The sequence below is a fragment of the Athene cunicularia genome (genome assembly GCF_003259725.1).
Source record: "Athene cunicularia isolate RWA chromosome 20 unlocalized genomic scaffold, athCun1 chr20_part2, whole genome shotgun sequence".
NCBI classification, from domain to species: Eukaryota; Metazoa; Chordata; class Aves; order Strigiformes; family Strigidae; genus Athene; species Athene cunicularia.
In genome coordinates, this window is record NW_020799126.1 from 871,953 (window position 1) to 892,668 (window position 20,716).

The window sequence follows — 20,716 nt, forward strand, 5'->3', positions numbered from 1 at the left end:
CCGGGCACACCCAGTCCCAGCCCCACCCACCCACCTACAGCACAGGAACCACAGCTCCCCGAGAGGCCCCGTTAGTCCCACTTTCTCCTACCTGGGAGGCGGCTCTGTAGCTCTCCCTGGTAGCAGCAGGTCCCTTGCTCTGAGATTCCGTGGAACACGAGGCATTGGAGGAGGTTTCATCAAGAGACACTGAAAGAGACAGGCGCTCGGTCAGACACAGAAGTAGATCCTAGAGCTGAAGCTGAACGTCGTCAGACACTTACCATCGTTATCACCACTCACAGTGCTGGCTTCGTTGGACTCGCAGCTTTCCGCGTCTGCTGTATCCTCCAGCTCTTCCCCTTCCGGCACCGAGAGAGTCCGAGACCACTGCAGGGCGTCCTTCTAAAGGGGCAAACAGAAGCCGATGGCCACAGGCCTCCCCGCCAGCCACTACGCCTCAAACCAACGGGAACTGACGGTTTGGCAGATACAGTTTTTAAAATTTTTTTTTATCTTCCCTATTTTAATCCTTGATGCAGAAAGTTATTTCAAAGTGTGTTTGGGCTCGCAGTGGAAGAGACGTCACGTACACTATTAGCACACCTCACAGACGCCTCCTAGACAACTCGAACACATCCAAAGCAGGTAAGGTTAACAATTTCTCACATTTTTCTGCAAGCAAGCAATTTCTAATAAAGAAAAATATCTCATTCTTCCTGCGAAAGAACAGGCAGCATGAGACTAAGACAGTAAGCTTAGGAGATGATTTACCACTTGTATAATCAAAGCCATTTCAATTTCATCTGTTTTCAGCAAAATATGTCAATTCAATAAAATTTTCTGACATCAGGAAAAAAAAAAAAGATACCAATGAAATAGCTGAGATACCTGTCGTCTATCAAGCTGATATTTATCAGGAAACCGACAGTACAAAACAACGCAAAAGAAAAGCCTAAAACCAGAAACATTTTCAACGTGGGACAATAAAACACATTCCAGAGAGCTCAAGATCTGAGAAAAATGGTGACGCTAAATATACACAGAACGCAGCGGAATGCAAAACAAACCACCACAAGAATGAGTATACGTTTTTTTCCTCTCAAGATTTCACTTGTAGCTACGAGCTCTGGGACCAGTTTAATCTCCTGGGTGGCTGCGTTCCCTCGTGCCTGGCAGAGGAGGTGCACACAGGACTGCTTCGATAAGCGGCCACCTGGGTCAGACGCCAAGTACTGGAGCGAGGGGACTTATCTTGATTGAGCAACTCAAGAAATAATAAGGTTTTTTAAAAAGGAACTTGTCATATACGGCTGAACATAGCTGAAAGGGACAAGCTCTAACGAACTGATGAATTCCAGACGCTCTCTCACGTGACGATCTCGCACGCAGCACATCCAGCTGGCGCGACGCTCGTGACAGTTTAACTCAGCTGTGGGTAAGAAGCAGAACTCGTGCTCGGCCCCCGGCTGAGAGCAGGAACTGGGCACTTACCTTGAGCGTGAAGAGGCTGATGCGCCCGGGCAGTTTGTAAAAGAGTCCGTCGCCTCCCCGTGAGTTGGAATGGAGCATGGCGTTGAGGCAGGCGAGGGGAGAAGTGCCACTGTGACAGAGAAAGAAAGAAAACAGCAAGCGTTAAGACATGGCCTTAGCAACATGTGTTTAAGTGGGCATTATGTAGCCGAGCGAGGGCAGAGATGATGCTCATTAACTTTACGGGGTGGGCACTTCAGCCACAACAGCACTACCCTTGTCCTTTTTGACCTGCACAACGCGCCACAGCAAAGCAATCGGCAGGAGCCAGGAAACGTTCCACCAATTTTAAAGTTACTCTCAGCCATTTTTAGATGTTCCTAACTTTTAGTACCAGCTTCCTCCCTTTCTCTGCCTGGAACTTTGAGAGTTGGACTGATTTTACAGAAAAACCCCAGACTTACTCAGCAGTAGAAAGATGTAAACAAAACCAGCATAAATTGTACACAGGCTTTTCTGGAATGTCTCCCCTGACACGCCGCAGACAGACCCGCGCTAGCGGAGTTACACCAGGAGGTCTGCTGCACCGATCTGTCAAGTCCTACGTAACTCCCTGGTTAACGCAACTGTCCCACGCTCACACCGACGGGACTTCTGTGCCACGTAATTTCATGTTTTCCACTAAGTCACACACGTACAGGCAGAAAGTTACCTGGAAGCGACCTTAAAGCAGTAGCGATTTCCTTACTACTAAAAGTGAAACTGAAAACCGGACCGAGACAAAACATTTCAAAGAAAATCATGCTCAACTCGAAAGCATAGAATAATTTCTGTTTCCACTCTGAACGCGTTCGGTTTTTTGGACATTTCTTCACAAGCCCTGGCAACTGACAAAATTACCCTGCATCACTTTTAGATACTATGAAAAAAATTCCAGCCTTCTGTCCTGTTAGACAGTGTTTTCCCTTCTGTGTTCAACAGATGCCTCAAGCCCGTTACCCAGCCTCAGAGCACGCTTCCTCAGAACAGAGAAATAAATAGTTTTCCCCAAACTGAGAAAAAAAGCAAACAATTAACTCTCCTAGGAGCTAGAACTCAGCAATGGTGCTGGGCCCAAGCGTCCTGGCTCAAGCACCAGTGGGACCAGTAAGGAACAGGGCCCTCCCAGCAGACAGTGTGACCCCCAGCCCAGGGAGCGCCGGCTCAGGATCGGCTCAAAGGGAAAAACCTTTCGAGCCACCGAGCTATTTCCTTCAGGAAATGGAGTTTCAGGAAGGGCTTCTATACAAGCAGCATATTTAGCTCAGCAGGATCACTGCCTTTATTCTGTGAACAATCACGCTCCGAGGAAAACAGTCCTTTCTTAAAGCAGAGAATTAACGACCAGGGAAGGAAAACGCAGATATCCCAAGGGAAAACCACCGACCTTTAAAGGAACAAGTCAGCGCTGTGGGATTTAACTTGACACACGCTCCAAAGCCTGGGCTTCAGTTACGCACCGTGACAGGTCGCTCGTCAAAACTGGGAGAGCACCAAGATAATTTGTGTGTGTGAGAAGAGACCTGCTATTCCCTTTAGCAGAGACACGCAGACCTTCAGCTACCTGCTTACGTAACAGGACTGACGCAAGAAAGGTGCAGAGTATTGATTAGAGCGAAGCTGCACGAAGGTCCTCATTAAAAGCCCGCTGAATTCTGCTCAGAGCTGTGAAACCCCCACCCATAGCTGGGCCAGAGAAGGTCCCCTGGGCCAGGCCCGCCAGTGGCAGGTGGGTTCCAACAGCCCCGACACCGATGCAGCCACACACGCCGGCATCGTCCCTCTCTGAACTATGGCAACTCCTACGCAAGGCACCTCTGTACACATCGCCAGTCTTTGCTACTCAAACCATCCCAGCTGCTTCCTGATTTCAGGCACAAATAAGGAGCAGAAAGCAGCTAAAATCTCAAGTTGTTTGGTCCTGGAAGAAATCGGTTTACCTCTGTAGCTGGGTAAGGTACAGGTTCAGGAAACACCAACAGCACCGTGGAAAACAGCCCCGAATCGAGGAGGGGGGAAGCAAGATGAGAAACAGTCCGCGCATCTGGATTCCCCAGAAGTCAGTCAACGGGCAGCAGCCGAAAGACACCGATTTTTCTGCCTCTGGTAGCCCAACTTCCTTTTTTTGCCACGCAGCACTGAGGCATCTGGACTATCACGGTTACCTGCTTGGCTTTGATCTGACAGACACTCTGTATTTCTCTTCTACTACTGTCACAGAAACAGATGGAAGTTCACAGGAACTTAACCAAGGAGAACAGTCTCCCACTCCTGTCATTTCCGAGGCTCCTATCAGGTTCTTTCCCACATGAAACCCCCGCTGAGGGGGAAATCTCCCCCGTACAACGTCAAGAACCACAACGGTGTGAGCTGCGCTAGCGCGGTGCTCGAAAATCCGAGCAGAAGCCAGTATAGTAATATAAAGAAGGCTTTTCTGAGTCTCCTAAAACATCACGTCTGCTCTAGAAATGAAGCATCAGAGGGGACAAAACTTAAAACTGTTCTCAAACTAGAGTCACAACAGCAGAGACTACTGGGAGCTACTTACGAGAGAACCATACAAGTGGTAAGGACAACACATGCAGGAGTCTGACCTGCAATAGGCATTTATTTTACACTAGATGGATGAAGGGGACTCTGTATGTTATTAAAAAAATCCAAGAACGGCTTCCAGTTATTGTCAAAGAAAAAAACCTACAACCTGTATATAAATGTCTGTACTGTCACCTGAAATTACCATGCTTGAAAGAGAAAAAAGGAAGAAGATAAGTGGGCTGGAGATGAGGCAGAACCGCACAAAGGAACACAAGCCTTCACACGCAGCCTCCCCCATGCTCCACACTAGGTTTTAGACAAGATCATCAATACTAACCTCATTTCCTTTAGTCCTTCAGCCTCTATGACCTGCAGAATCTGTTTTGGGGTCATGGGAGCATCAGAGTAATTTTCCAGCACCTGAAAAGACAGAAAGACCACGTGTCATTACAGAATTTGCTTGTGCATTCACAGAACTACTCCATAAGCTGCGGTTCAGATCCAACAATGTGCCTCTTACAATTTTTATTCATCTGATAAAGATACATGCTAAAAATCTCAGGCTACCTCAAGATTAGATCATGGTAAGCACCACAAAAGGCTTACTTTAACCTGGTCCCTAATTAACTGAAATACAAAGATGAAGGAGAGAAAAAGCAGCAGAATTTGGCCTTGACCCCACAGCATGAAACCAGTGGAAGCTTTACCACAGACTCTAATGTACGTTAGACCAAGCTGCTGCCACAAACAACCTTCAAAAGTGTACAGAGGTGAGTGACCTTCGATGGCGTAAAGCGTTCTCCCTGCCATACACCTTCCTGCCTCTCATAAAGCAGCCAGCATTTTTCTGCCAATAAAGGTATTACTGTACAACTGTATAATTCAATAGCGTACCTGCCTTGGATTACTGCATTCATTTCATCTTCGCTCCATCTCAAGAAGGGTACCACGGGCAAGACTCAGAATTCTTGTCAGAGAAGGACAGAATTCAGAAAAGGACAACAATAACAGCAAAGGATGCGGAAAAAAAATGATGGCTAGAGACACTAGAAAGAGTTGGGCTGTTTGCCTTTGAAAGAAAATGAGTAAAAGCAGATATTAAGGAGGCAATACAATAAATAACAACTCATCCTTTCATATACTGTATGGAGAACAGAACTGCCACTTACATGCGAAGAACTAAAGAGGTTATTACAATTTTTTTTAAGCCCGTGGAACTTACTGCTCCAAAATGTCTAGAAGCAAGAACTCAAGGATTCCAAAAGAGGACTGGACATTTCTGTGGGTAAGATTACCCATGCAAACAGGAAACGATGAACAAAGCTAAGCTGCAGTAGATGTTCACCACGATGTGTCTTTGGGGCGGGAGCACCCTGCAGCCCCTCCGCGGCAGCACCAGCGCTGCTCCAAGGAGCCCGACGGGCCTCTGGGTCCCGTCGGGCGAGAGACTGTGGGGCAGGCGCAGGACGTGGCCCGAAACCTTCGAGAAGAGCAGCAACAGGTATTCACTTGGGAATTTTTTGATCCTAACTGTGGTCTGAATTCCCCTAACGTCACGGCCACAACGATGCGCGACCCCGATCTCATTCGCCGGCCCGCGGCCGCCTTTCCGTCTGACTTGTGTGCAAAGGCCGTGGAGGAACCCCAACGCCCCGCTGCCGTCAGCCGCATCTAGAACTGAGCCTCTGCAGCACCGTGGCACGGCGCAGACCCACCCTCCGCCTTCTGGAGTCGCGTGGACAGGACGTTTTAAAAATTAAAAATGTTGCGCAGGGCACCATTCGCATCTCTGTACCACCTCCAACCTTGGCCAGTAAAGGGAAAACCCAACCCATCCCACTGTAGTTCTGCACTTCAACTGTATTTTGTGATAAAAAGAATTTCTGAAATCATATCCATCTCTTTTTCAGATGCCTGAAGATCAGAAGCATCAGTGGTGCTAACCTGGTAGGAGACGGAAATTTGAGAACTACGTAACCTGAGACAAAACACAAAGAAAAACACAAAGAGATTAAAGAAAGGATCAAAGAAAGTGATAAGCCATATTCAGAGAGAGTAAACAATTTTAATTCTGAGTCAATACAGCTCCATCACACTTTTTTCTCCGCTAATCAAAAACCCTCCCTAGGTTACGACGTTTCCGTGCCTTCCTCGTGCACTGTCACCCCCCGTCACTCAGAGGGAGCAGAGAGCTGACAAGGGGAAACACATCACTCCCGAGCTGAGCGCGAGAGCCACAAAATGGAACATGCCTGTTCTGAAAAATAAGTAAATTCTTCACAGCTTATAAAACCTCTCTCAAGTGACAGACAAAGCAAGCAAACTACACAGCCTAAAAACTGAGCATGAACAAGCATTTACATAAAGATAAAAGAATCTACGCTCAGGGGAACAATTTCCAATCAGCAGCTATATTAAGTGTACAGACTGCTTAATGGAAGAACTGGGGGAGAGAAGATGCTGCAGCTTCAGCCACCAGAGCCCCGTCTCCAGCACCGGCCCCGCACCCCTCTCCACCCTGACCCTGCCAGCGCCCCAACCTTCCATCAGGAGCAAAACTGAAAAAGAAGAAAAGTCTTCCCCTCCACTATTTATAATACTGATTAGTGAAGGATCCCTATGCCCCTAATGATGGAGGTTTACATCACTCCCCCAATTAATTTACTAGACATCTATCTCTGACAGCACTTGTTGAATAGTCCTGCGGCTCTGGGTGTTCAAACGAACCTTTAACGGCTTATTTTATGGAACATGTACGGTATCAGCTCTGTAGGAGCAGCACCGCTGAAAAGCACCTTTGCCTCCGATTCTCAGAGAGGAATACAAAATACAATAGCGTGCATCAAAAAGGAAAATTAAAAGCATTTTGACAGGGTGCATGTGTAAGACTAGTGTTAAATAAAGATCTATTTTTAGTGGATTTACAATCAGTCCTGCAAGCTGGAAGCGCAGCTACGCAACCGCAGGTCTCTAAGTGGATAATCTAGTAGGAGATGGTTCTATTTCTGGTTCATCAATGGCTCTAAGATGCTGTGGAGGCTTAGACACCTCCTGCACCCGCTGGGCCCGAGGTTCTGGCCAAAAGACAGGCGAGAGGAACTGTGCAAAGAGACCCCCCCTTCCCATCACGTGAGGGTGAGGAGGTGGATCAAGAGACTGCTTCAGAGTCACTGTCTCAGGTGCTGCTGCGGGCAGCCTATAAATACCGATTTTTTTTTTTTTTCCCACCTGTTAGAGCTCAGGCCATTTGAACGAGGTGACTTTGTGAAGGTCACCTAGCACTGCCTCTGCCCCGAGGTCAGGGAAGCGTCCCTGGCACCTCAAAGAGAAACGCACGAGGAAGCGCCGGCCCACCCGGCCCCTGCAGCGAGGTCCCACAGCGGCTGGTTTATGCCCTTCTCCAGTTGGTGAAGCGCAGTCATGCGGGTCTGAAGTATTATAATTTACACACAAAAGATTATGCAAGTTGCTGGAAGATAGATGCTTGTCTGATTAGGTTTCCTCCTGGCAAGCAGTAAGAAAACACTCTGATAGCCAAAGAAATCTTACTCAGAAGGAGCACCAAGACCTTTCCTGAACATCCTCAATACCAGACACAAGTCTCAGCTGGACTCACCCCCACTGTTCCTCCTGAATGTTTATGTGCTCCAATGCATAACCTGGCCAGGCAAAAACTACATAAACACACACACCAAAGGAAAAACACGGAAACAAAACACCCTCAAGCCCTGAAAAATCCATCCCTACAGACGTCCGTGCTCTACGCAGCGAGTACAACCGTCTCCTCACGAGTCGAGGGCGACGGGGCCACGGGGAGGCAAGCCCAGGGATGCGCCCAGGGCTGTCGGGTCATCCCGTACTCCAGGCAGCGGCACTCCTGTACCTGTGTCACCGCGTCACCGGGAGCGAGCAGCTCCTGGGCAGGGGCCAAGGAGACCGAGCTCCCTCCAGGCAGCGCAGCAGCGGTGGCCGCCGCATGCTGAGCCGAGCAACAACCCTAAACCCCTCCAACCCTCCTTAACCAAAGCTGCTGACTTGTTCACGCTCACTGCCTCAAAGGGGCTGGAGTTCAGGTTTCTTTTCATATTGCCTAGTTTGTAAATGGGCATCGAGACAGAAACGGCTTCACGGAGGGAAATCACCCTTCTCCCATCGCGGGGGTCAAACGACAGCGGCGTCCCCCCGGGCCTACGCAAACGCCATCGGAGCAGACCTGCGTTTGGGAGTTTAAAGCCTTCAACAAGCAGATTCTCCAAGACAAAAAACCTAAAGCCATACCCGTAGCTACGTCTCCTAAAACCCCACGTGAGGCCGTCCCGTCCGCCCGCGGCGGCGCCGGCCCCGGGGCTCAGCACCGCCGCTCACACCGCCCGCGCTGGTTACATTTTACCGCTTATTAATAATTTAGTTCACCCAGAGGCATTTTTTTTTATTTTTTTTTTCTTGAAGAAAAATAAAAGGTGCCGTCAAACATGAAGTTGTTAAACACTGCCGTTACTTACAAATCAAGAATGAAAATCAGGCACGTTTTGATAGATGCAATAAATCTCATTGACTTTATTACACGTCGTATTTTAGGATCACTTTACATTCCTAGACAAAAGAAATGATACAAATAAATATAAGCTGTAAAACTATGGACAGAACTATTGACAGGTTCTTTGTCTACAGATCACCTAGGAGAAGGTGGAGATGGGTGAACCTCCAGGGGAGCTGCGAGTTCTCCCGCGGTCGCAGTGCCTGCAGGGAGCGCCTGGGCGCTTTGCCTCAAAACCAGAGGGGCCTGAAGGGGGTAGGAAGTGCCTGGACCCCAGAGAGCTTAAACTCCCCCTGCATGGTGCAGCGCAGACAGGACCAGCGTTATTTCATTTCCATCTCCGCATCCGATTATGGCTTTGGCAGGTTAACTTTTCCAATTCGTGTTTTAATGCAGCGGAAACAGACACACGGGAGCGGTAACAGCCTGGCACGTGTTAACCAGATCCCAGTTTGCAGGACAGATCCCAGTTTGCAGGTGTCGCGCCGGCACCTGGCAAGCACCCTGTTGAGGGAAGGCAGGCTTACACCACCCACGAGGACACTCGACACGAGTCTGATCTCTATAATGCATCAGTGTGGCCCGAGATGCTGTGACAGAGGGGGGATGGGGTTTAGAAGATTCAAGCAGCATGCAAATAATTTTAAAAAGGCGCCAGACCTATGTTAAGGATTTTCAGAAAGTGCTTTAATTCCTCTGCCCCAGGGGTGTCAGGCAGTGCTTGCTCCCAGAGCCAAGGGCCGACTTCTGCTCCACGTCATTTTTTTTAAAAAAAGATGCCATTATACAGATCAGAGCAGAGATGAGAAGGATGTTAAACATTGCCACGAAGAAACTACGAGGGCGCGCGCTGTCCGAGGGCCTCTTCAGGAGCCGGCTGGATTTCCTTTGGCCATTCACCTGCAGGAAGCCCAGATGGTTCAGGTAACACCAGAGAGGGGCAAACTCGGCAGGAATGTTTCTTAAAAATTTCAACCCAGAGCTCAGTACGTTTTGTACAGCTTAAGACAATGTATTTTATCTTAATATCAGTGCCACTGAGTATCTGGTCGAGGGTAAGTCCATTGGAATGAGACTCCAACAGTAACAATCCGCGATTGCTCCTCAACGCACTAACCAAATCTCCAACCACAGCTCCAATTTAAATACAATGACTAAATATGCAGTTTTATTCTTTTTCCACCCTACCGAATTTCTTTCACCTTGCTAATGAATTTCTACAGAATTAAAAGCAGAGCCTTTCTGACATATTAACCAGCTAGCTTATCAACACTAAGACGAGAACAGTCGGGGTTTGTGTGGCCATTTCCACTGTACCAGTCCTGCCACAGGGGGAAGTTTCCAGCACACGAGTTTAACAGAGAATTCCCTACGGAACAGCAGCGGCCAGGGAAGAGTGTGCGTATGTGCAGACACAGAGGGGTCTGTGTATGCCTTATTCACAGAAAACATACGTGTAACGTAGGTATGTACACAGACGTGGTTACGTATCTTGTTGCTATTTCAGATTTTAGACCCCCTCCCCTTGTTTCATTTCAGTTCTCTGAGCACTTACACCACACAATCATCTTTTAAAATGTCCAAATACAGAAGATTATGTGCTAGAGAGAAAGAGGAAGGAGAGGGAAGAGAAGGTGACGTTAGAATATGCAACAAGAGCCAATTAAAAGGCTCCCTGTACAAAAACAGTGCTTTGTAAAAAGGAAGATGATGCCAGGTTTCCATGTTCAGGTTGGAAGGAAGTTGTCAGATGCCTGCTTTCTCAATTACAAGCGAACTCCTCTTTCCTCCACCAAAACTAATACATATATATGTATATATGCATGTATGTGTGTATATATATATTACTCTTGTGGTCCAGAGGAGCACTCCACGGATCCAAGCAGCCGAGCTGGCGTTTCAGCGGGCCCAGGGGGCAGGCGGCTCACCGGGGCACCGTGCCCGCAGGATGCCGGGGTGAGCTGCGCGTGGGGGCTGAAGAGGACGGAGCTCTGGGGCCTGGGTGAGGTCACTCAGCGGACACTTCACAGGGCAGAGTCCACACCTCAGAGCATTTCTAAAACCAGGCAAGTCCTCAGACACTCACACATGTCAGTCTGGAGGAAGTCGTCAGTGAGGGAGAGGAAATAGGTAAAAACATTCACAGGATGACAGCCAACGGCAACCAGAAAAAGTAACATCCCACGTCTCGATATACAGTGAACTAAAACTTACGATTGGGCTGTGAGACACTAGACAGGGACACCTTACTCTGTCCTTAGCGTGGCAGTTCCACCTCCCCCTGCCCTGCCACGGGAGCCCGCGGCGTTACCGGAGCCTCAGTCCTAGGGCAGCTTTGCAAAGAGACCGTCAAAAAGCAGGAGTTCTTCCTCCCTTGTTTTCAAAATAAAACCCCTGGAATTACCAACCAGTTCCGTTACCCAGGCTCGGTTCCATGTGCTTCCACTCCCAGCGGGCTCTGCGGGGGCTGGGAAAACCGCCAGCGTAGGTACGGAACGCTGAACCTCCTCAGACACCACGGGAAGGGACGGAAGCGCGCGCCCCCGGCAGCCCCGGGGCAGCCTGCCAGGAGCCGGCGTCTCCCGGGAGCAGCGGGAGACGGGAGGAAACGGCCGTCCAGCACCCCGCAGCAAAGGGCTTCCGACGGCCGCTGCTGCCAAAGGCCAGAGGCGGAGGCAGGAGGGAGGCAGCAAGCTGCGGAGCTGGCGTGGGGGCACGGGCCGGATCCTTGAGAAGGTGGTTCCCGGTGGTGGGGGTGAGGTCTGCAGGAGGTCAGGTTAGAGGAGCTCTTACTTAGGCCTGTAAACAAGGAAGGGACTTCAGTTCCTACACCTCCTCCTTTCTCGGGAGCGCAGAGTTGCTTTCGAGGCCCCTTTTCTGTCCTCCCGCTGCAAAGGGAGCCCAGCTCCCGGGCGGTGGGGCCATGCTGCCGTCCTGCCCGGTCACACCAGCTGCCTGACCCCAAACGATGCCGCCGGTTTCTCAAGCAGGAAGAGGAAAAACTATGCACCTAGTCAAGTTTGGACAGATCCTCTGCTTTTTCCCCTCATTTGGTCCTCACTATGGAGCTCTGGAGCGGTGGTTCTGTTGAGATGACTTTCAACTCTGTCTTTTTATTGCCCAACAGCAAAAAAAAGCTCAGTGCAGCAGAAGGGCGAGTGCAGAAAGAGAGGCGGTGGTGCTGTGAGGTGATCCCCATGCTTCCCATTGCTTCTAACACACTTGAACGTACCTCATGCATTTCTGATTCCCTAACTAAAATCTGTTTCCCACAGAGGCCAAATGCTGAATCGCAAGCACGTTATCTTCCCGTGGCTCAGTGCACCTGGACTGGCACAAGTCAGTTAAAGAGCAAAGAGGCCATCTCCAGGGGAGAGGGGCTGGAGGCTGGCCGGGAGCTCTCTGCAGGTTTCTACTTGTCTCTGCTCTCAGAAGGCAAAGGCTGTTGGCGCTCTGGAGAGGATCTGCTGGTTTTACTTTGGAACCAGCCCTCGGGACTGTGGGTAGAGCTGAGAACTATGGGTGCCTGCTGATGAGGGTCCCCCTGATTTTCTTCCAGTTTTGGGCCTGAAGAAGTAAAAACGAAAAAATAAACAAAAAGCCCCAGCAATGTTGCCTGTTACTCATCAAAATTAATCTTCCAAAAGCTCTTTTTTTTTAACTGGCTTTACTCTCTAACTACTCTCAGCTTTTTCTTCTGTCCTGTGTTCCTTTCTCTGCTTTACAGCCAAGCTCACCTTAACTTCACTGACAAGAAGTGCCGGCAGACAGCGGCTGTACTCGCACCTCTGCTGTCGGCTTCTCTGCCGCCTGAAAGTCCAACTCACCTGGGTTTTGATTTTTTATTTGCAGTGCTCTCGAAGGTTGAAGCGTCCACCTGTATCTCATCCTCATCCTGCAGAGCCGCTTCTAGAGCCGCCTGAACTTTGGGAGCAATGGCTGGACCTTCGTAGTCTCTCGTCGTCCGGCTGGGCATGTCAAGCTCCAGTAACACGATGTTCTCTGCCTGAGACAGCAAAAGCAGAAGCAATGTCTGCACGTTTTCATACAAATTGTTTCTTTTCCCTCCAGAAGCTTATTCTGAATTACGTTATAAACGTACGCAGGACACTGTAAAAATGAACGTCCCACAGAAGAACTATCAATGCTCTCAAGGTTGCGTTGCCCGGATCAGGAGGGGAACACCTGAGGGCTGTAACCAACCGTCTCTGGGCTTACCCTGTACCGGGCCTCTGGACGAATCATCATGGACGTCCTGGCGTGTTGGCTCAGCGGCCTTTTGTATCCCACAGCAGAGACCGGCCTCTTCATCATCTGCTGGTTACTAGAGGCAAATAGATACTCAGTCTATTATAAACCAAACCCAAAGACTCCTCTCAGAGTTTATGAGCGAAAACATCTGCAAATTCCACATAGAAATATGTTTCAAGAGAGCAGAAACCACCGAGGCTGCGTCTGCAGGAAGAGCCTTCCTCAGTCAGAGACGAGGGAGGACACTTACCCCACCTGCCCCCTGCTCGGAGCGGAGGATTTCTACGTGTTTTCACTACACGGACTGCAGCTGCGCTCAGCTGCAGCCAGCTTCCTAAATCTGCTGTGGAGATCCTAATGTGCAGAGAGGCAGATCTGGCCACAGCTCAAATAATAACAACAACAATAATTATTTTGAGGGCTTTACTATCTGAAAAAAATGATGGGAATTTACTACTATTTTAATTATATTGCATACCATTTAGTTATAATTATTGGGGTCATCAAGAAGAAAAATCCTTATCTTCCCAGAACTCTCCTAACTGCATATTCTGATTTGATTCAACCTACTAAAGAGAAATAACTTTTTTTTATTATGATTATTGTGCAGCAAAAAGCTACAAACTCCAGAAGGCCAGTCGAAATGCCCAATTCAATCTCTCTTTTGGGGTTCCTTGTTCCTGACAGCCAGAGGAACTTTTTTCCGTGACTTACAATTCCATCTCAAGGAAAGATGAGAAGTACACTCACTCCAGACGGGTTATGGGATGCAGCTTCCACTGGTCTTCCTCTTCATCAAAGAATGATCTGTTCATGATCTTATTCTTTTCTTCCAAAGGAATAAAATTTTCAATAATCAGGTGCCTACATGCAACCGCAAAAATGAGAAACACACAAGAAATGTAAGTAGCGGATGACTTTCTCCTCTCCCACTGACTTCATACAGCCCTGGAAAAGGAGGAACATTTGAGTTTTTTCATGTTTAGATCTCGTTCCACAAGCACGTGCAATGCAGTCCCTCCACTCCCCACCCAAAGCAGCCATCTCTGTTACATTAACAGCAGGCAGCGAGCTGAGGGCACTCACTTTAGCTTGAGCTCCCTGGTAAGTTCATTCTGGGTCTGCTCCAGTTCCTGGCGCTCCTTGATGTGCTCTTCCTGGAGATCATGGATCTCTGCCTTCACGGCTTGCAGCTTGGAAAATAACTGGAGCAGACCACAAGAGCCAAAGTCATAACTTGCCAATGTTCCCTGCACTTCCATACACAAGTCGATTCTATTCCTAGACATGGAATCATTTTCTTTTTACCTTTTTGAGCTTTTTGGTCTTTATGTCCACCTCTTGCTGAAGAGAGCTGTAGGTCTCCTTCAGCTCTAGTGTCTCCTCATCCCGACTTTCCATCTGTTGCTGGATCTCCCGCTCCCGACGTTTCTGAAGAAGGTGATGTACAACATAAAACACCTCAATTACACTGTCACCTCCAGGCTGACGTATGTGAAACCAACACTCAGGATGTTTTTACTTCCCTGGGTTCCAGGGCTCTTGCTTTACCTTCTAGTTCTTCCTATCTCTTGCCTCAGAAATACCAGAAGCATTAACTCTTCTCTGTCCTTATTTTGCTACTAAAACCAGATAGCATGAATAAGTGCTCAAAAGGAATCAAATGTCATGTTTATTTATTTTTTTTTTAATCCATACTAGTCACCACTCTTCCAGAATCACCAACAGAAGATACACAATGGAAAATAAACTTCTATCACACAGTAAACATCCCTCCCTTGAGCTAATGGCTGAACTGTCACTCTCTGAGGTTTTCCAATTATTTCTTCACTTACAGACAGCTCCAATCAAGATAGGACATAAATCTTTAATGTGAAAATTATTATAAATCTTCTTTATGTATTTCCTACAGTGACAAATAGCACACAAGCTCTTCCCCCGTCTTTTGAGATTAATGGTTGCCATTAAACCAATTTTAGGTTTAACCCTGGGCAAATCTTCCTACAGTTTCTCCTGCCACAATGTTTTACAAAAGTTGTGCAGCTAGGCTTTTTATGGAAAATAGCAAAGGTTCTTCCTCGTACCTGTTCTGCAATTTCCTGTCGTTTCTGCTCCAGGATCTTCTGCTGTTCGTTTGTGTGATCCACAATATTTTTCCCTCCCACCAGAAGCTTGCTTTCCATTGCCTGAAAGGGAAAACCAAGGTCAAGTTTCTCTCAGTGAGAACAGACTGTAACTTTCCTCTCATACGGACACAGCTTTTTCGGGGCAGCTCCCTTATTTAACCTTCTCTTTCAAGTCAGCTGCTACAAGAACTACTATTTCTTAAAATTCCAATGAAGCTGGGGGAATAATGTTTAGAATTCCGCGTTGCCGTAATGTGTGGCAAAGCTGAAGAACCGCGACATGTGCTCTCCTGTAAAAAACTTGTTAATGATCTGTGACAGAATGAAGCACTTCTTTGTGCCACAGCTTGTGGAAAGATGTATCATCACATTTTATTGTGCTGATTGCTTAAGATCCTACAAGATCAGCACACAAGAACAATGCAACAGCTCATGAATATTGAAATACGTAATTAATGCTGGAGGTTTCAACTTTTGTCTAGAAATAGTTTATTTCAAAAAATCTTCCCATCTAAACACAAATCACTATCCTGGAAACTTCCCGTGATAAAACCTTCCAAACTGGGAAACCCTCTTTTCTCCCCACAGCCTGAATAAGTTGCTTTCAAAAAGCACGACAAGGAAGAATTCTACCTTGATTTTAGCACTCAGCATTTCTGTTGCTTCCTTCTCTCGCCTCAGGTCCTCCATTTTCTTCTCCTTCTCTTTCAGCAGTCTCATCTTTTCTTCTGCTACCAAGCTGTGATCCTCAACTATAGCTTTCTTCTCAATCTCCAGCTTTTCTTGTTGCTCCCTCCAATAGTCATCTTTGTCATCTCCTTCATCCTCACCCTCTTCAGTGTCCTCCTCCTCTTCCCCACCATCTCTCCTCCTTTCCCTCCTCTTTCTTTTGCCAATAGACCGTTTTTCCAGCTGGGCCTTGAGCCGAGCGATCTCTTCCTGGAATTCTCGTAGCAGAGCATCCTTAGGATCCTCATTCACTCGCGGCTTGTTCTTGATGTTTTTGGCACGATTGGCGTATCTCAGCGTTGTCAGAGTCTCCTCTACGTTGTAAGAGGCAGGGCCTATGTTGGCCACCATCACAGTTTTGGCATTGCCACCTAATGAGTCTTGAAGTAACCTGGTCAGCTTTGAGTCCCGGTACGGAATATGTGTGCTTTTGCCATCTACGAGGGCAGAGATAACGTTGCCCAAAGCCGAAAGAGAGAGATTGATTTTAGTGGCCTCCTTTAACCTTTCCCCCTGCGCTCCAGTCTTGGCTTGTCGCTCGCTGCCCGCAAGGTCCACCAGGTTGAGTTTCCCAACACGGATGTGATTCTCTCCGTCGAGTCCTAACTCGCTGCATTCGATAGTGATCACAAAAATGGCATGAGACCGAGAGCTGTGTTCGTTCATGTTGGTGGCACCAACGGAGCGATTCTGGTTTCCCACGTTCATGACGTGCTCTATCTCTTTGACGCTTTTCGTGACAAAGGAGGACAAATCCTTGACATAGACACCAGTGTCTGGTCTCTCCTTTAACTCCAGCCGCTTGGACTGATCCTTTGATAACAAGTCTCTGATTTCTTCCTGGTAGATTTCCAGATAAGAAGCTCTAACTAGGTATTGCTGATTCTGAGATCTAGAGATGTGGGTGAAGATGTGATCGAAGGAGTTGGGGATGACCCCTCGTTTTTCAGGATCGCCACGCACCCCTTCCATCGTGTATGTTTTCCCTGTCCCAGTCTGCCCATACGCAAAGATTGTCCCGTTAAATCCTTGCAGGACAGAGTCCACGAGAGGCCTGAAGGTCTCATCGTAGAGTTCAACCTGCTTGGAATTCCAGTCATACACAGCATCGAAGGTGAAAGTTTTAGGCAGTTCATGAGATGTTCCCCGCGGATTCTTCACCGAGACCTGCCCTAACTTGACATCCACGTTAACAACTTTTTCATACGAAGCCGTCTTCTCTTTGCTGTTCATCGGCCGGCACCGCACCACCACCCTCACCGACTCAGAGCTCTTTAACTTCGACATGGCAGCGGGCCTGTGGCTGGCGTGATGCGATCGGTGGATGATCCCGTGCTAGAAACCTAGAACAGAAACAAAGGAGCAATATCTGAACGAAGTTTTCTGCAGGTGACAATTTTTCACAGAGCCAAAGATTCAGCTCATCTATTCGAGCAGCATTTTGCATTAAGTTGCGAGGGATTTTGAAGAATAGAAATAACGTACAACATGAAAACTTTAGAAAGGCCTGAACTGAGATGGTGTTATCTAACCAAACCCGTCCATCAAATGGTATCATCTCCACAAGCTCTGCTGCAAAAAATCCTCATCAAACCACAGTTGGCAGAGATCCTTTTCCTGACCCTTAAAAATAACAATAATGCTTTTTAAACGATGAAAAGCGTATAACACTTTGCCCTCGATTCCCTTTGCAGTCAGGCTTTTTGTTTTAAATCTCACACTTTGAAAATCCAGCACGAGCTTGTTCTCTCCGTATTGCTCAGGCTTCTGAAAAGGAATCTCTTAGGCGATTGGAATAAGAGCTTCACCCACCTACCGAAATTCAAGAGATTGTAAATTCTCAGTACCGTATTTTCTGTTGCCTCTTCTTACACCTCCCATGCATTGATGAAAACTTCTCATATTTTTGAGACATTTATATTAGAATCCCCTCACGCATGATGTGTCATCAGGATCGTCCTGCCACTGGAGGTTTAAAACCTATGTCAGAACGTCTTTCTGCTCCGCTTCCAAACTGCCCACTCCACGCTGACCTCTGCATTTGTATTTCTGCCCAAGTATCACCAGCACACCTAAACCAGAGAGCAGCACTCCCCAGGCGCCTTGGGCAGGGAGGGGAAGACAAGTGACAGAGTAATCCACCTTACGCCTCGCCTGATGCTCAAGCAGCCACAGGACATCAGGGTGTGCCAGGATTTGCCCTTCCCAGGCTTCTGAAGGTTGAGTTTAAGCTCCTTCCATATCCCTCCTTATAAAAATATCATAAAGCACTCAGTCCTTCGAGCCCACCCTCCTCTGTCTCTAACACAACTGCCCTCTGCGAAAGGATCCTGCCAGCGGACAGGAGCATCCTCCTCAGCTGGAACTCGCGCTTCTGTTTTTACTGCAGGCACTTGTACTTGCTTTAGATATTCCAAGCACACCTGGTCACACAGATCTATGCTATTATTTTTTTTCTTTTGGCAATACACTTTTACCAGGAGTTCCCATAAAAGCCAGCTCTGCCCAAGCACACTAACCTGCTGAAACACACCCCATGCTCCTGCTCTGGTGCTCCAACTGAACCAGGTTTACAAGACTCAGAATCAGTCTAAACTCATAAACCCAGTCCGCAGACGCGAGTCCTTCATGACTGGGTAGGGAGGGGGCAACTCTCTGTTGCATCCCCGTTAGCACAATGAGCTGCCATTTAAAACAAAAAAGACTGTGCTGCTGCTAAAGCGACGGCCTTCCATGGGAGATCGAAATGGCACAGCTCGTGGGGTGTTGTGTGATCTCTAACAAGCTTTTTTTTTTTTTTTTTTTTTTTTTTTTTTTTTTCTTCCCCAAAGTATCTTTCAGGAAAAGCTCTGAGATCCTTCTGCCAACTGGAACTAAATGTAAAACTAATGCAGGCTGGGAGCCCCAGGTAGTGCTGGCAGACTTTCAGTCTTGGCCTCCTCAGGACATTCTGGCTGTTCCACTACCAGCTGGATCTGCAGCAACCCACGGATTTTACCTAATTGTTTTTTATTCAGTAATTGGATGTCTCGGGAGAGCTTCTCAAATAAGGGGACAGAGAACCTCAGGAGCGGAGCTAGAGGGCTGAGAAAGGAAGCACAACATTTCTAGGCCAAAATCCTGACTGTCAATCCGCACCACAAAGAATAACAAGTAAAAATAATTAAGAATTGTATGGAAACCTCAATATGGCCTTTGGAATTTCCTTGGTTTTGTGAAGGGAAACTCCTTGCTCCTCACTATTCCTGCGAAAGCACGTGGGGGCTACCAGGAGGAAGATGAGGAACGTGCCTTGAATTGACCAAACTGGACAATCACCCAGAAGCAGCACGTACAGCCTGCACTGTGAATTCAAACTGCTACAGGAATTCTGGATCACTGCTGAATAAAAACGCTTGGAGTTGTCAATTAGGAGGTAAAGACAACCTTACTGTCTGACCCACAGAACATGTATTCCAAATACCAACAGAGGAAGAATATGTGAAACGGGGACAAGTCTTGCAGAATCACAAGCAGCAGCTCTCGCTCTGCTCATCGTGAGTAGATATACAAACACACGGTTCTCCTTCCATACCCACCACAGCGATTCCTATAGTTCAAGTTCACAAAAAGCCAACTTTTTTTTTTGGACAAGCTCAGGTAAACTGCTACTTCATTTATCTGCAGTAACCATGAATGCTGACATTGACAAATACTTAAATGAGGCATGAAGTCTGAAAAGCAAAGACCTGACTTTATATAATTAATATCCAAAATACTGTTTTGATGAGTAGTACCACTTTTGTAAGCAATTGTGACTAGGAGTAAATGACCAGAATTAAGTTAATCTTCACATAGATTTATTTATTTCTTTTAAACAAGAGTATACATCGCCATCCACACGCTCACCGGGAAGTCAGAAGTGAAACACCCAGCGTGTCCCCTGCGGCAGCTTTGGCAGAGGCACACACTGAACAGAATTTTTGCATATTTGCTGTTCCTCTGGGTGTATCTCATCAACGTGAGCTTGATAATCTTTTCACACCTTTCCCCATTTCACTTACAAGTCTCTTTTTATAGTCACAAGTAACTTCTGTTACCCCTGATTTGGGCTATTTCATAACAAACTATCATGAATCATCTCCGATTATTTTAGCTACTGCTGTGAAGTTTACTGAAAGCATCAAAAGTGACGTTTCTTCTCAGACTTACCCCAGTGCGTAACTGAAAAATAAAACCAATGAGTTGGCAGCGTTCTCATTCCCTAGGAACCTCACAGCAATGGCTGAGCTGCCCGGAGCAGGGCAGGGATGGCCACAAGAGCTGGGAAGGCCACTGGCCACTGCTCGGGGCGGGCTCGTTCATGCAATTAGTTCAGCCTAAAGCGACTGGGCCAGACCCCTAAGGATCAAGGCCAAGGTTGAGACAAACACACTTGAAAGCGTGCTCTAGATGAACCAAGAGGGGAGGGCGGGCAGAAATCTGAGCATTTGTGTTTATTTTGGGCAACGCAAGGTTGTAACTGAAAAAACGAGCGAGGCCACAACCTCGGTAAACACCCGGGCGTTGGGGCCTGACCTGGCCTGAGTTTAAAGATCTCGGGCAGGTTTGCGTGGTTCACTGCCCAAACCCTTCCCCCCGCCCAGCCCCAGGTACCGCTTAAAAACAAGGCCGTCGCTTTCTGGCAGTTCAAATCTTCCAAATATTTGTGGGTTCCTAACGTCTTGGCTTAACCTCCTGCGTCTCGCTCGTCCCCCGGCCCGCCGACCCTCTCGGTGTTCTCACCGCACCGCGGCCCATCAGGACACCCCCGGGGCCCCCTCAGCCGCGCGCCCCGATTTCACCGATTGCCCGTGGCCACCTCCCCCTGCTTCAGCGCGGCGCCCCCACGGGTGTCCCCCTCCGGTGGGGAACGGCAGCCCCGCCCCAGCCGGGGACCCCGGGATTGTTTCCGGTTACGGGGTTGACCCACGCGACACCCACCGCCCTCGCAGCTGCGACACGGGGCTCGAGGGACAACGGGCCGCGTCCGTGGGGGGGAGCAGGGACGGGGTAGGGTGCGGGGGGG

At 48.1% G+C, this 20,716-nt stretch overlaps 2 protein-coding genes across 5 annotated transcripts in view; both read right to left on the bottom strand.

Annotated features, from left to right (window-relative positions):
* The window catches only part of ASXL1 (ASXL transcriptional regulator 1), a 16,980-nt gene extending 8,592 nt beyond the window's left edge, over positions 1–8,388 (bottom strand). For 2 of the 4 annotated variants that reach the window (XM_026862404.1, XM_026862400.1), the window contains exons 1-4: positions 4,364–4,912; positions 1,474–1,582; positions 264–384; positions 92–189 (exon numbers count right to left, since the gene is read on the bottom strand). In XM_026862404.1, coding sequence (XP_026718205.1) covers positions 92–189; positions 264–384; positions 1,474–1,582; positions 4,364–4,419 — 384 coding nt within the window. In that variant the 5' untranslated portion in view covers positions 4,420–4,912. The other 2 variants (XM_026862402.1, XM_026862401.1) reach the window with 2 other exon arrangements.
* Positions 8,389–8,558: 170 nt separating this feature from the next.
* Positions 8,559–17,033, bottom strand: KIF3B (kinesin family member 3B). The gene is made up of 8 exons (XM_026862405.1): positions 15,574–17,033; positions 14,899–15,000; positions 14,123–14,245; positions 13,901–14,019; positions 13,565–13,678; positions 12,782–12,887; positions 12,391–12,569; positions 8,559–12,130 (listed from the first exon to the last, which is right to left on the bottom strand). The coding sequence occupies exons 1-8, from the start codon at positions 16,954–16,956 to the stop codon at positions 12,037–12,039; spliced, it is 2,220 nt and encodes a 739-aa protein (XP_026718206.1). The 5' UTR covers positions 16,957–17,033; the 3' UTR covers positions 8,559–12,036.
* Between the last annotated feature and the right edge of the window lie 3,683 nt (positions 17,034–20,716).

Excerpts from the sequence above, each read along its gene's own strand:
- KIF3B (XM_026862405.1), bottom strand. The coding sequence starts at position 16,956 with ATGTCGAAGTTAAAGAGCTCTGAGTCGGTGAGGGTGGTGGTGCGGTGC. Across the intron at positions 14,020-14,122 it reads AGACCAAAAAGCTCAAAAAG|TTATTTTCCAAGCTGCAAGC; the intron begins GTAAAAAGAAAA and ends GGTCTGCTCCAG. Across the intron at positions 12,570-12,781 it reads GTCCAGAGGCCCGGTACAGG|GCAGAGAACATCGTGTTACT; the intron begins GTAAGCCCAGAG and ends TTGCTGTCTCAG.